The 14,964-nt window shown below is 40.5% G+C and overlaps 1 protein-coding gene across 8 annotated transcripts in view; it reads left to right on the forward strand.

Annotated features, from left to right (window-relative positions):
* slit1a (slit homolog 1a (Drosophila)) overlaps positions 1-14,964 on the forward strand; it is a 119,767-nt gene that overhangs the window by 79,241 nt on the left and 25,562 nt on the right. For 5 of the 8 annotated variants that reach the window (XM_086092927.1, XM_086092925.1, XM_086092930.1 and 2 more), the window contains 12 exons: positions 149-220; positions 2,862-2,933; positions 3,042-3,113; positions 3,340-3,483; positions 5,100-5,263; positions 6,633-6,656; positions 9,262-9,406; positions 10,297-10,371; positions 10,448-10,591; positions 10,877-11,020; positions 11,090-11,256; positions 12,916-13,048. In XM_086092927.1, the coding sequence (XP_085949053.1) occupies positions 149-220; positions 2,862-2,933; positions 3,042-3,113; positions 3,340-3,483; positions 5,100-5,263; positions 6,633-6,656; positions 9,262-9,406; positions 10,297-10,371; positions 10,448-10,591; positions 10,877-11,020; positions 11,090-11,256; positions 12,916-13,048 (1,356 nt within the window). The remainder of the gene's footprint in view (positions 1-148; positions 221-2,861; positions 2,934-3,041; positions 3,114-3,339; positions 3,484-5,099; positions 5,264-6,632; positions 6,657-9,261; positions 9,407-10,296; positions 10,372-10,447; positions 10,592-10,876; positions 11,021-11,089; positions 11,257-12,915; positions 13,049-14,964) is intronic. The other 3 variants (XM_086092926.1, XM_086092931.1, XM_086092929.1) reach the window with 1 other exon arrangement.

The raw sequence follows: 14,964 nt of genomic DNA on the forward strand, positions 1-14,964 counted from the left end.
TTTTGCAACAGTAACTTGGGACTTGCTTAAATTTTGAAAGTTAAGGCTTGAGACTTACATATACGACTTACTCCCACCTCTCATAGTTCAGATGTGAACAAGGAGTTTTGGTTTTTGGTTTACTGGTTGTGTCTTCTTTCCTCCCTAGACGTCTGGAGCAGAATGGGATTAAGGCAGTTCCTACAGGAGCCTTCTCTCCTTACAAGAAACTGCGCAGGATGTAAGTACACCAACACGAACACGCTTACACTCACGCAGGACGGACATCAAGAGGCTGCAGGCAGGCTATCTTTTCTGTCCGCTGCCAACGGAACACGAATCATATATTTTGTCTGCGCCCAGAGAACACATTCTCAGAGTCAGAGCGGCGTGCAGCAGCCGTTCAGATGCTACACAGTCATAATAACAGCTCTCATCTTTCCAATGCTGTTCGCTGGTATTCCCCTGGCGAGTGCCACTCCGGCCCCTTGTGGGGAGTGTTGCGCCTTGCGTGGGCAAAACATAAACTGTGGCCGGTCGGCACGACGAAGGGCACTGAGAGTGTGCTGGAACAAATCGGCTGAGGCTTGGCTGTCGGGCGGGAGTGAGAACAGCGACAGACCGGTAGTTGAGCTGTCCCGTCAGTCAGCCGCAGTCCGTAACGCCAGCGGGCCTGACCGACATAGCTGCAAGTGAAGCGGAGAAGAGCGGAAGGTCAGGGAGTTTGTATGCCCAGCTTTAAGGCTGCCTCTCTGTATCCAACCATTCCTTTTCTAAGGCCAGCAGACTGGAGCAGGAGAAAAAAGGTTTGCCTTTGTTTTGGGGCAAAAACAAACATTTTATTCAGAAAACTCAAGTGGACTGAACTGGACATGGTTGGGTAAAGTGAAACCACTCTGTTCTGTTTATTAAATGACTGCCCATTCAATGTTCCTATGTGTCTTTTATTGTAAATCTGGAGTTGTTTTTTTATGTGTATAACTACAGTTCCTTATAGAGAAGCAGAGTAACCTTTACTGTATACAATCAGCAAAAGACGTTTAGCTTCTTCCATGTGGTCTTGCCAAACAGACGCAACCCGCTGCTGATTCTTCATTTAGCATCAACTGTGCATTGCGGTATGTCTATGTTGATGCTCCGCGCTTGCGTTGATTCAGCTGGCCGCATGCCCTCCATGGACTCCCTCAGTATACGCACGGTTTAGACAGCACCTATACATCATATGTTGCAACCTTCATGGGATAGCATCTGCAGATGTCTTTGTTATGTCTCTCCTAGGATGTGAATAAAATATGGAGATATGATTTATACAAGTTAAATATAGTCTTATAGTATATATACAGTATATACTGGAGGTGTCTCTAGTGTATTTATGGTGTTATGCCTCTTCTTGACTCTGTCTATTGTCTTATGCCAGGAAATAACACAAACACACACACTTATGCACATCTTTCACCTTGTCCCAATTTGAAAAGTAGGGTCTGACACATTTGCAGAGCAGATGTTGACTCCTCTGCTGTAACTGAAATTTCCAAGACCAGAGCAACTAGACGAATGGCCACCTATTTAACTTTAACCCCCCAAATGTGAACTTAAGCCACTTCTTTACCACATGAAGATTGAAGTGGACTGCAATTTCTCTCTCTCTCTCTCTCTCTCTCTCTCTCTCTCTCTCTCTCTCCCCCATCCTTTTCTCCCTCCCTTTCTCCCTCCCTCTCCCTCCCTCTACGAACATTGCATTCACAGACACACAGGATTAGTGGTTATCCTGTGGGAAGGAGCCTGTGGATCCTATTAACAACTGTAATGTTCAGAAGCAGTCTACTGTATGTCAGTCATGTACAGGATGTTTAATAACTCAGCAGGAGTGTGCAATAATATTGTTTTTGAATCATAATGTGTTACATTACTTCTAAGTTAGTTTCACCACAATGCCAGTAGCATTCCAAGAATGACAACAATGCTAAAACAGATTACAATAGTTTTTAACAAAAGGAAAGGTCTACTCTCCATTGAATTTTGGCATGGCTTTTGCTGCATTAGAACAAAAAGTGTCAGTTAATGTAATTGTGTTGCTTTTGTAACAGCTTACTCCCAACACAGGCCCAAAATAAGACAAGTAAATAGCTGTTAGCTAGCTAGCTGTATTCAATGCAGCTTGTGTTACTGACACTGTAACATTACATGTATATTATCAAAATTTGATTAATAATGCCTTTTATGCTATTGCTGCATTAGAAGTGTCAGGTAATGTAATTGTTCTGCTTTTGTACAGAGATGGGGAAAGTATTCACAGTCTCTACTTGAGTAAAAGTATAATTACTTGTGTATAAAACAATTTTGGTACTCACCCAAATAATTACTCAATTAAAAGTATAAAAGTACAGGCTCTGAAATGATGAGTAATAGTATTTTTACCGTATGTTCCTCCTATATCATTTTGAAAGATATTAGCTAATGGGGCAAAAATCGGGATACATCGGCCAATTGACTGACTTGCTATGTAACGACCTTGTTTTGAAAACGTATCAAGTGAAAAGTACAGATACTCATGTTAAAATGTAACAGATAAAATAAAAAAGTTGTCTAAAAAATAAATATTTAGGAAAGTAAAAAGTACTGAAAAAACTACACCAGTAAAGTATCAAAGTATTCTCTCATCTCTGCTAAACTTTCGTAACACCACAGGCCAAAAATTATACAAGTCCATGTGGAAAGGAAACACAGTTTTTATTTTATTTTTCCTTTAAATATGGACTGACGTTTTGGGATTACATTTATAACCTCCTCTTTTCATGTGCCAGGTGTTACTTGACAAGGGTGACTCTGAGATGACACCAACTCTTGTGTCTTCCTGACTGACTGATGTTCTTTACCAACAGAGACCTGAGCAACAACCAGATCTCGGAGATAGCTCCAGACGCCTTCCAGGGCCTGCGCTCCCTCAACTCGCTGTAAGTGTTCCATCCAGAGGCCGTGTTTGTGCACGTGCGCCAGCATAAATTTTCATCTGGCTTGTCATTTTTCCGTGTTTAAATAATGCCTGTGATGTGATCTCCCAGGGTGTTGTATGGAAATAAGATCACCGATCTGCCCAAGGGTGTCTTTGATGGCCTCTATGCCCTGCAACTGCTGTAAGAACACGCACACACGCACACGCACACACAAAAACACACACAAACTAGGCAGACAGAATGATTTTACTCCCTCTCAGGGAAGAAGTCCGAAACTTTGAGTAAACTTTGTACCTGTGTGTCGTTTTCCAGCTGGAATGCATAATGAATGAATACATAAATAAAGTCTGACAAGCTCGATTCCCTCCCCTCCTTTCTTCTCATCTTTCACATCGTCGTCTCACAGTTTGCTGAACGCCAACAAGATTCACTGCGTCCGTGCCAACACCTTCCAGGACCTGCAGAACCTCTCACTGCTGTCGCTGTACGACAACAAGATCCAAATTCTGGCCAAGAGCACCTTTGCTTCACTGCGAGCTATACAGACCCTGTAAGTGAAACACGTGTTGATATGCACACATAGACACCTTAAAACAACGAGCCCATGTAGAATTTTTGTCGCTGTAGGTTTGGGAATAGCACAAAATGGAATTAAGTGTTAGAAAGTAGGGTAAATCTATCATCCTCAAAATCCCACACAGACTTCTGCAGAAAAAAATGAAAAACAAACAGCTTCCACCTCCACTGTGGAATTTTCTTCCTTTTTGATTTTGCCCCAAAAATACAAAATAACGTTCTCAAAAGCGCATCTGCCAGTTCGTCCTGAAAAATGCTGCTCATTGGAAACAGAATCCAAGTGTGCAAAAATACATGACACCTTTTCCTAGGGGTTGATGATAAAAAGACACTTTGGGCTCAGGGTGTCAAACTCGATTCAGGCTCTCCACATCATCACACATCATTGTGTGGCCTGCAAAAACTTGTTGTAGCTCTTCAAAAGTGGCTACAAATGAAGGGTTAATTGTTGGGGTTCCACAAAGAACATAAACAGCTTGTTTTGTCTTTTGCCCCTTTACTGTAGTGATTCCTTAACAGGGTGGGTTACTTTTAAATTGTATTCCATTACAGTTACAAGTTACCTGCTTAAAAAATTGCAGTTAAACAGCATGTAGCTTCATTGGTTGATTGGTTGATTGATTGATTGATTGATTGATTAATTGGTTGGTTGGTTGATTGATTGATTGATTGATTGATTGATTGATTGGTCGGTCGGTCGCCATTTCCTCCTCCCGTCCGTGAAGCTTTCGTCCCCACAACCCCGACATGTAGCAACGGTGCCTCTCGCGCACGTGCATGCATGCTCGTTTACTCTGGCACTCTTTGTCTGTCTGTCTGTCTGTCTCTCTCACCTTCGCTCTCTGTCGCACTCTTTCATCGTAGAAATTCTAATCCCTCAAAGTAATCTCCATTTTTAATAAATGTACCTGTAATCTGTTTACATGTTTTGTCCTCTAACCGTAACGGAATACAGTTTAAAAAAAAATTGTAATCTGATTACGTAACGGCGTTACATGTATTCCGTTACTCCCCAAGCCTGTTCCTCAACAGTGTGTATTAGAGCTCATCAGGTGTGTTGCAGAAAACAATTCAGTTTTACTTCAATGGTCATGAAATTATTTTTTATTTACTCCAAATTACATATTTTACATCACCTATTTTTGCCAGCAATCTAGAGTAACAAACAATGAATTGCTCTTCCATAAGAGGTCAGAAAGCACATAATTGACCTGTGTATAATTTTTGTGACAGTTTTGTTTGGTGGTTGGTGAGATTTGTTTTAATATGAAATATGTGTCTTGACTGAATAAAAGGGAAACACTCCGGTACCGAATGTGAACTTAAGCGTAAGTACTTAAGCGTATGAACTGAGCCGCGATTTTTGGTGTACTGTAGCGATTATACATTTATGTGGTTTCACCGTTATTAGCAGCCCCTTGAGGGCAACCATAAGAAAGATTTGGCTCGGAATGAAAACAAGTTTGACACCCCTGCTGTGACAAGCCTTTCGTCACCACATCATTCGGCTGCGGCATTAAGTTCCCCAGCAAAGACATAGCAAAGCACTTTCTAACAAGAACTTGAACTGCGTTTGTCTTTTCCCTGCAGTCACCTGGCCCAGAATCCTTTCATTTGTGACTGTAACTTGAAGTGGCTGGCCGACTACCTGCGCTCCAACCCCATCGAGACGAGTGGCGCCCGCTGCGCCAGCCCCCGTCGGCTGGCTAACAAACGCATCGGGCAGATCAAGAGCAAGAAATTCCGCTGCTCCGGTAAGCTGACGGTCTCCAAATGCCTCTCTCTTTTTTGGCTCTCAATTTGACTTCTCTCTTATCTGTTGCCTTGTTTCCCCAATCACTCTTAAAAAGGGCGTTTTCACTACATGTTGACAGAAGTATCAAATTCATCAATCAGTCAGGGATTGGGTTAGACCCCTTCGCTGCTCCAGGAACTTCATTTTTTATCTTACCTTACATTATATAAATTCTGGGTACTCTTCGAAGGGAAGACTAAACATGGACAAAAGTACTGAAACGCAACTTTTAATCAATACATTAATCAATTAGGGGTTTAGATCCTTAGTTCCCTAATTGTGATTCTTCATTTTATCAATACATTTCTGGGATCACAGCCTAATTCTATTCCAGCATAAATTCTGTTAATGATACAGTTCCTTTCAAAAGTATTGGAACGGCAAAGCCAATTCATTTGTTTTTGTTGTATGCTGAAAACGTTTTGATTTCAGATCAACGCATGAATATCAGACAAAAGTTGAGAATTCCAGGAGGTCAAATGCAAGGTATTTAGGTCCTTAACCTAATAGAGCCTGCAGCCCTGCAATTTACCTCCTGAAGAGGTGACTGAAGGGAGAACCCCCCCCCCCCCACACACACACACACACCCACAAACAAACAAGAACTGAAAGAGGCTGCAGTAAAGACCTGGAAAGTTATTACCAATAAGTCAACAGTCTGGTGAAGTCACAGGGTTGCAAGCTTGATGCGATTATTGTAAGTAAGGCTTATGCCACCAATTATTAAATGTTGTTCACTTTAAGTTAATTTAATAATGTCTGTTCCAATACTTTTGCTCACATGAAAAATGTATTTCATGAAACAAAATGAGTCGTTTAACACATCTAGATGTAAACACCATGAAATACAAACTTGTTTTTCCCATATTCATCTTTTGATCTGAAACCCCAATGTCTTCAGTATACAACCAAAACAAATGAATTTGACCTTGTTGTTCCAATACTTTTGGAGGGGACTCATCTCAATACTATTGTCCATGTAAAAGATGTTATTCTCAATCCGTTTCCGACCAGACAAAAGTATGGACAAAAAAGCGTTATCCATTTCCACATGATGTCACTTTCTGTACATGTTCATTCATCATGCCAACATATGCCCTTAGACTGTTCTTGTACCTTGTTATGCCTTCAGTTTGTATTGTCCTGTTCTTGCTTGCTTTACCCTTGTCATCACCACAGAGATCTTCATACTGTAGTCAGTTGTCACGTTCATTGCGTCATATATAAACTCTGTATTATATATGACTGTGTCGAAGCATAGAGGGGGCCCCAGCTATGCTTTTCGAGCACCCACTGACATCCGTCCCTTTGTCTTTTCTCCATCACAGCCAAGGAACAGTACTTCATCCCAGGTGAGTTCATGGCTACCATTGTCTTGCTCCTTGCTTTGACTCTTCATCCTCAGCCTTTTTTTCCCTCGAATAACCTTTGGAGTTGATTTTAGTGTTTCTTAACTGGTGTATTACAGACACATTTAATTTATCTAAATATTTACATGTACTTTTTACATTTTGTACATGCATTTAGAAAATTAGTAATCATTGCGCCAATCTCACATTGCTCCTCAATTTCTTCATGACGTACTCTTGGGAAAAAAAGCACTTTTCACTTTTAACATGACTTTTAATGTGAAAAATAAAATTCAGAAAGTAATAGAATACTTACCATGTTTTTGTTTCATAGTTTTGCCATATTAGTGCAATGTATTTATATTATAAAGTAAAATAAGACTTGGGTTTTCTTGAAACGGCTAACTGCAATTAGCACAGTGGGCCTGCAAAGGTCAGTACCTTTGAGCGTGTTTTAATATGAGAAATGTGTGAGCCTTTTTCTATGCAGTCAGAAGGGAAAGAGACTCTTTGCTTTGGCATAAAGTCTCTCAGTGAGGGAGGGAACATGCGTCCGCACTATCGGTAAATGCTAAAGATAATTAAGCCCATCGGGGGATTGCGATTCATATCGCCGGATGTTTCCGGACCTCTCAGTAAGGGAACTTCCAAGCAAATAACTCAGAGGATCAGTGATACCGTGATTCACCGTCTTGGCTTGCGTATGTGTAAATTCATATGCATTTGTGTGTCTTAAATTGTGATAATGCTGCCTTAGAGACAAGGCAGATGAAAGCTAAATTTGATTGTATCTACTGTATAAAATACTACATGGACAAAAGTACTGGGACACACTTCTTCTTTTGGAATGAACCAGTTTCTCAAATAAAGGGGTGAGGTGCAATTTTTTGGGGTATTATTAAAATAATGGCACATCCACTACAGTAGGTGCCAGTGCCGTGTTCGTTGTCAGAGAATGTGCAAGGAGTATTAATTCCTCTGCAATGATGTTTTTACAGTTTTTTGGGAGAAGTGATATTATTTAAAGTCGCAGCAGAGAGTGGGAGGGGGGGGGGGGGGGCCCAAAATATTTTCTACTTCTTGGGCGGGGCATTACAAAAACAATAATTGAGAAAAGCTGGTGTAAACCCATTAGATCCCTTGTATCTTAATTCTTCATCGTTCCTCAACATTTTACACAAGTCCATGTTTCAAGCTCTGTTGGAATAGTTTGAGGAAAAACCTTTATTTTTCCAGCATGACTGCATGTGATCAGATGAGTTTGATGTGGATGAACCTGAAAGACCTAAAGATAGTGAGCCAGGCCATCTAACAAATATCCTAATGAATGAACAATAATTCCCACAGACAACTTCCTCTCCACGCAGCATTTTGTCCCAATATGTTTGTCCACACAGGATGAAGATGCAGTAAATTAATGATGTGCCATTATCAAGAGTAAAACTCCCATATGAAGTATTTGGTCCTCTTGAGGTTCCTTGCAGTAAAAGTGAGGCCACCGTGTACTTATCGATACTAATGATGATGACTCACGAATGTCCCTCGGGCGCTACTCTGCGTCGTGGCGATCAAAGCTATGAGCGCGCTCGGCCTTTCATTACTTCCTCTCTGGCAGGAAATGCTTTTTCCTGTTGTCTGGCCGAGGAACATTCCTTAATGAGCTGTTTTACTGCGTCCAAAGGAAGTTATTTCTGCAAATGCCATCCACTCTTCAATCTCTAATAAAGTCAACAATGAGGCTTTGCGGTTACGCAATGGCTTCAGATGACGTCCCGTGATTTGGACACATTTTTGCTGCTCGACTTTAAGTTCCCCCTTTTGCTTCTTGGTTGAGGTTTTCCTGCTGGTGAGTGTGGTCTGGGTGGCCCGCGGTGTCCTGGTGACGTAATGTGCAAACTTCACAGAGGCGGAGAGGTGCACCGCTGTGAAGCATGCAAGAGGGGAAAGGGACATAAAATGTTATTCTAACAGAAAACACTGGGCTGTTCTCTCTAAATGGAACATATGCACACACACACACACTGACAGACACACACTATTCTAAGTGGCTCCCGGAGCTGTTCCATTATTAAGCAGTCACGATGTATCTGGCAGCAAACTTTTTGGCACGTAACGTCTATTCATAGACAGAGAGGAAGTGCAGGGAAACGTCTCGCAATCCCCCGCCAACCTGCCTCCTCCGTGCTTGTCCTCTATCAGGACCTGAGATGGCAAAAGTACTCACACGTCTGATCAGGACGAATGTCTCTCCATACCTCTCACCTTTCATCCGTCTCCACCTGACTGGCTAAGCCCTCCTGGGTCCTCTGCTTCACTGAAGCTGACTGCCCCAATCCTCTTTGCCGTCCTTATCTCGGTCTCCCTGGTTTACCGTTCCTTTTCGGCCCACTGCTCACCTCTCTAAAATAAGCCGCTCATTCATGTGCCTCACCTATGAATGGCAGAGGAGCTTCTACTGCAGGCACTTAAGGTCACCAGCAAGTTCGGATCAAACCGCGGAAAAGATGGGGATGCGTGACTCGCGGCGTTGTGGGAAAGCTGGTGTCGTGAAAAGGGCTGATGTCATCGCTTCCCTTCGTGACGGCTTGCGTTTCCTTCCTCGTGTCAGGTGCTGAGGATGCCCGGCTGAATAACGCCTGCAACAGCGATCCGGTGTGTCCTCCCAAGTGCCGCTGCGAGTCCAACGTAGTGGACTGCTCCAACTTGAAGCTCACCAAGATCCCTGAGCACATCCCATCATCCACCACTGAGCTGTAAGCAATTTGTTTAACACGTGTAGATTGCATGGTACAAGTGACATTTTTATGTGGGCAAAAATGACAACAATTTACACTCTAAAAACAGTTGGATTGTGTCAAAACGGGACCGACCCAAAATTTTGGGTTTACAGTTACAGTTTAGCCAAAAAGTTGTGTCAAATGATTAACTCTAAAAAATAAAAATTGGGTTATTTGTGGATTATTAATTTGATTTGACCCAACTTCTTGGGTTAGATAGCTCAACTTTTTGAGTCGGTTCATTTTGTCCAAATTCAATTGGGTTATTTAAATAACCCAAAATGTTAGGTCAAGCAAGATATAAAACAACCCAAAAAATTGGTTACTTTGTGGGTTAATAATTTAATTTGACCCAAACTTTTAGGATTAATTCAAAAAGTTGGGTTGGTTCATTTTTCACCCAATTCAATCAGGTTATTCAATTAACCCAAAAAGTTGGGTCAAATGAATAACCCACAAAACAAACTGTATGCTGGGTTGTTTTGTGGGTTATTAATTTAATTTGACCCAACTTTTTGGGTTAAATAGCTCAAACACTTGGGTCGATTTATTATTGACCAAATTAAATCTGGTTATTCAATTAACCCAAAAGGTTGGGTGAAATGAGTAAGTCACAAAAGTAACCATAATTGAGTGGCTTTGCAGGTTATAAATTTAACAACTCAAAAATTTAGGACTGTTCACTCTTGACCCAATTTGTTTGTTTTTTTACCCAACTGTTTGTAGAGTGTGAAAAAAGGAAAATGATTCCAAAAATGTATATATCATTCCTCTATTTTGTGTTAGAACTGTACTATTACAAAAACGAAAATATGCGACTATAAGCATAGAAACATTTAATATGTAATTTTGATCTTTGTGTCCAGGCGCCTCAACAACAATGACATCAACACTCTGGAGGCCACCGGAGTGTTCAAGAGTCTTACCCAGCTCAAGAAAATGTAAGACTGTATAATTTGACTTGGTGACTTTCACTGTAACTTCAGGTTTTCCTAATCCTCTGTTTGCTCTCTACAGCAACTTCAGCAATAACAAAATCACAGAGGTTGAGGATGGCGCGTTCGAGGGCGCCTCGTCCGTCACCGAGCTTCACCTCACGGCCAATCAGATCGACACGGTCCGGAGCGAGATGTTCCGTGGCCTGGAGGGGATGCGCATGCTGTAAGTCACGTGGGACATTTATTATATCCAAAAATACAAAATGTAGATACAGGTACTGTATTTTTTTTTTCTTGTTCCCACTTACTTGGTCAGACATTTCTCCAAATAAGAAGTCAAGCGTGCTTGCTTTAAGCTGTTAATTTGTCACTTACACAGAAAACCTTAAAAAGAGCTTAGAAAAATCTGTAATATAGCAAACACGCAAACTGAACCGCCATAGAACGAGGGAACACTGCATTATATTTCCAAGATATTTCTTCTCATGCTCTGTCTTTTTCACCACAGGATGCTGAGGAACAACAAGATCAGCTGTATCCACAACGACAGCTTCACCGGCCTCCACAACGTGCGTCTGCTGTCTCTCTACGACAACCAGTTGACCACCATCACCCCTGGAGCCTTCGATACCCTGCAGACCCTCTCCACCCTGTGAGTCCTCACTTTCACCTTCATACATTGCCCTTTTCCACACCTCCTTACTCGCTATCCATCTGACAGAAACCTTCTGGCCAACTCTTTCAACTGTGACTGTCGGCTGTCCTGGCTGGGAGACTGGCTGAGGAGCAGGAAGATCGTCACGGGGAACCCTCGCTGCCAGCGTCCGGCCTTCCTCAAGGAGATCCCGCTGCAAGATGTAGCACTGCCTGATTTCCGCTGTGAGGAAGGTACAATATGTCTTTAACCCTCCTGTTATGTTGTGGGTCAAAATGACCCACTTTCAATTTTAAGGAAGAAACAGACAAAAAAAATGTTTTGAGATATTTTGAGCATATAGCAGGTCAAACTGACCCAACATTCACATCGACAGACTATAAAAAATTGTTTATTTCACCAAATGCGCAATGAAAACAAGCTATAACAATGTTTATGTTGATTTTGAAATGTTAAACATTGACCCATAGTATAATATTGTGTATTATTGCTAGGTCTTATCAACAGACAATTAAAATTGTTCATTTTGACATTTTCAGTTAAATATTTTTCGGTATGCTTTTGGAATGTTGAAATGGGTCAAATTGACCCATTTTAACATTGAAAATGATATTAATAGTTTTTTGCTAGGCAACGTTTCAATTAAAATGGTTTACTTTGACATTTTTTCAATTAAATGTTTAATGTTTATCGAAGGCTTTTGGGACATTTCATAGCCCGGGTCAAATTGACCCATTTTAAAATTAGATTTTTTCGCAATGAAACAACAGACAATTAAAATGGTTTTATTTTGACATATTTGCATTGAAAAAAAATCCCATTTGCATTGAAAAAAAGGAATGAGCTATAATTCATTATTAGAACACTTCTGGAACACACTGGAACACTTCACATTGTCCGGGTCAAACGGACCCATTTCAAAGTTAAAGAACTACAAATGATGGTACTTCATGATGAAACTTGTTCAAATGGTTCATTTGAAATAGTTGCAATGAAGTGGTTAATAATGTTTGTTGGGATGCATTTTTTATCATTAAATATAGCCTTGGTCAAATTGACCCGGGAACATTATTGCTGTTCCTGAGAAACCGGAGGGTTAGAGCATGAGAATGACTGGAGCGTTCTTTTCAATTTCTCTAACACCCTCATTGACTTTCGCTAAAACCCGTTAAGAGTTGTTAAGTACGTAAAGCTTTTGGAACTAACACTGGAGCATTATTAAAAAAGAGGCATTATTTCTTCACTGGTGGACGTAATCCTCAAAGAAACAGATTTACATTTATGATAGGGCCTCATGCCAGTCTTTAGTCCTCATGCCAGTCTTTAGGTAATGAAAAGTCAGTTTTGCAAACTTTTTCAAAGTTATCCTGCAGCTTTTCAACTTTATAAATTATAAGTGAGAGCCGTGTAAACTGCCAGTGATCATTTGCAATAATGAGCGCTTTTGTCCCGCTCTTTATTTACGGAATAGATTGCAGCTCAGCACTTCCTAAGCTGCTTGTCGATGTCAGGCTGAGTGGAGCTATTGATCGGTTTGCCTTATTGACCAGTCAGCTTATTTGCAGCTGAATTAATGTTAGACTTGTCTCCAGGCCTCAGGCCAGCTTCCATTCTTTGTCCAGTCTGGTCAATATTATATTACTCGGGCTCCTTTATCTCTTTCCCGCTAGACTTCCTATCTTTTCTTTGTCTCAATAGCCCGCTGTCACTTTGAGAGATTGTGCTATTTGTGCTTTGTCTCGCTTTTAAACTTTTCATTCTTTCAACACTTTCTCTCGCCACTCTGACAGCTCCGATCCAGGCTGTAATCGACATGGCTCCCACACTCTTTGTCATCCCGCGGCACCTTTCTCTATGTGTAACTACTCCCCCAATTTCCTCTCTTTCCTCAGGCCACGAGGAGTCAAGCTGTGTGCCCAGACCTCAGTGCCCCAGTGAGTGCACTTGCCTGGAGACGGTGGTACGCTGCAGTAACAAGCATCTCCACACACTGCCCAAAGGAATCCCCAGAAATGTGACCGAACTGTAAGTGCACTGGCAACTTTCCATCGTATCAGTTGTGTGGCTTTGACTGAGGAGGAAGCTATTAAGGACAAACGTATTGTGACTAGGGGTGTGAATTGCCTAGTACCTGGCGATTCGATTCATATCACGATTCATAGGTCACAATTCGATTAGATAACGATTAATCCCGATACGAATCTATAAATTGATTATTGCGATTTTTTAAAACTCAAATTTAGAAAATACTCATCAGTAAATTTGTACATGTACACTGTAAGATTTGTATGAAAATGTATTTATTTATATGAAAATTCAGGCTTACAACTGAGCCACTGCATTTACCAAACAGGTTGCAGTCTGTTTCATGCCTGAACAGCACTGAAATAAAATATTAAGGCTTAATGTTCCATTAATATAACATTCTTCCATGCTTAATGTGTAAATCCTAACCCAAGTAAGACGTTTTGTTGAATATTCCCATAAAAAATGTATGTTTAAAAATCAATTCGGCCGCATATCGAATCGATTCGAGAATTGCGCGCTGTTTTTTCTAACACCCCTAATTGTGACAAATAGTTGGCAATGTCAAGATGTTCAACATTTTCTCAGCTTCCACGCAGCCATTTGACCGTTTTCTAGAGTACGTGTCCTTGTTGGGCTCACGGATGAACTGGGGCCTCTCCTAGCTGATTTTAATGCGGGGTACACCCTTGACTGGTTGCCAGTCATTTGAGGGCACATCCGAGACATTCACACTCACATTCACACCACAGTTACCTTGAAAAAGTCACTTAGTCGCCTTACTGATTACTTGATTTTAAAAGTAACTTAGTTACTTTAACTCATTTTAACTTAGTTACTTTAATTTTAAATTAATTACTTTACGGATTACTTGATTTTAAAAGTAACTTAGTTACTTTAACTAATCAACTTGTTTTTTCATTTTAATTAATTACTTAACTGATTACTTCATTTTAAAAGTAACTTAGTTACTTTACTGATTATTGAATTTTAAATGTAACTTAGTTACTTTAACTAACTAAATTAGTTTTGGTTACTTTACTTATTGCTTGATTTCAAAAGTAAGTGAGTAAGATTACAAGTTACTTTATTAGTTACTTTCAGCAGAAAATGACAACCCTGCTGAATCTAGAAATAAATGTTTTGGCAATACTTTATTGGAAGTAATAAAGTTTTTATTTAAAATAAAGACAGCCTTTTTGACTTGACATAAATAATAATTTTTATATTTATAAAAAAATAACATTCTTTCTAGAGTTTACTACATGTAAAAGGTCTATATATTTTTTCAAACAAAACTATAATCTCTCTTATATTTGATGTTTTTGTACATATTTTTTTAAGCCAGATAACACTTTGCCTATAGTACAACCACCCTTCATATTTTCATCTTTAGCTGTCACAAACTCAACATAGGGACTTAATTTCCAGCTTGTAAACACAAACGTCTCTATTTCCTTTATTGGTATGTACACGTGAGTTGTCAACGTGCTCAAAACGTGACTTAGCGCATATGTGACATCACTCCACCAGACGATAGGGCATATTTACTTAGTAACGTGCTACCGGCATCACTACGGACAAACACATTCCAATAAAACATGCATGTTAAGTTCAATAAAGACTCAAAATTGCCAATAGGCTGTACAAGCCCTGTGATTGACTATTCACCAATCAACTGTAAGAACATGCCCTAAAGAAAATGCCCCGATGGATAGAGATGAAACCCAAATCCTGATTTTATTTCAATGGTGTTCCCCAGCACTTGCGCATGTAGCACACGTAATGTGTGACAGGGGATTGAGGCAAAGAAAACACATCTCATCATTTTGGAGACCAGAGCTTGGAGGAAAAGTGGCCAAGAAGCCCTGCAGTTGTTCTCGCAGACATTCTTCTTGTGTGCTTCCCTGCAGCCC

The sequence above is a fragment of the Leptonotus elevatus genome, chromosome 13 (assembly GCF_054856555.1).
Source record: "Leptonotus elevatus isolate MCC_2025b chromosome 13, RoL_Lele_1.0, whole genome shotgun sequence".
Classification (NCBI taxonomy): domain Eukaryota; kingdom Metazoa; phylum Chordata; class Actinopteri; order Syngnathiformes; family Syngnathidae; genus Leptonotus; species Leptonotus elevatus.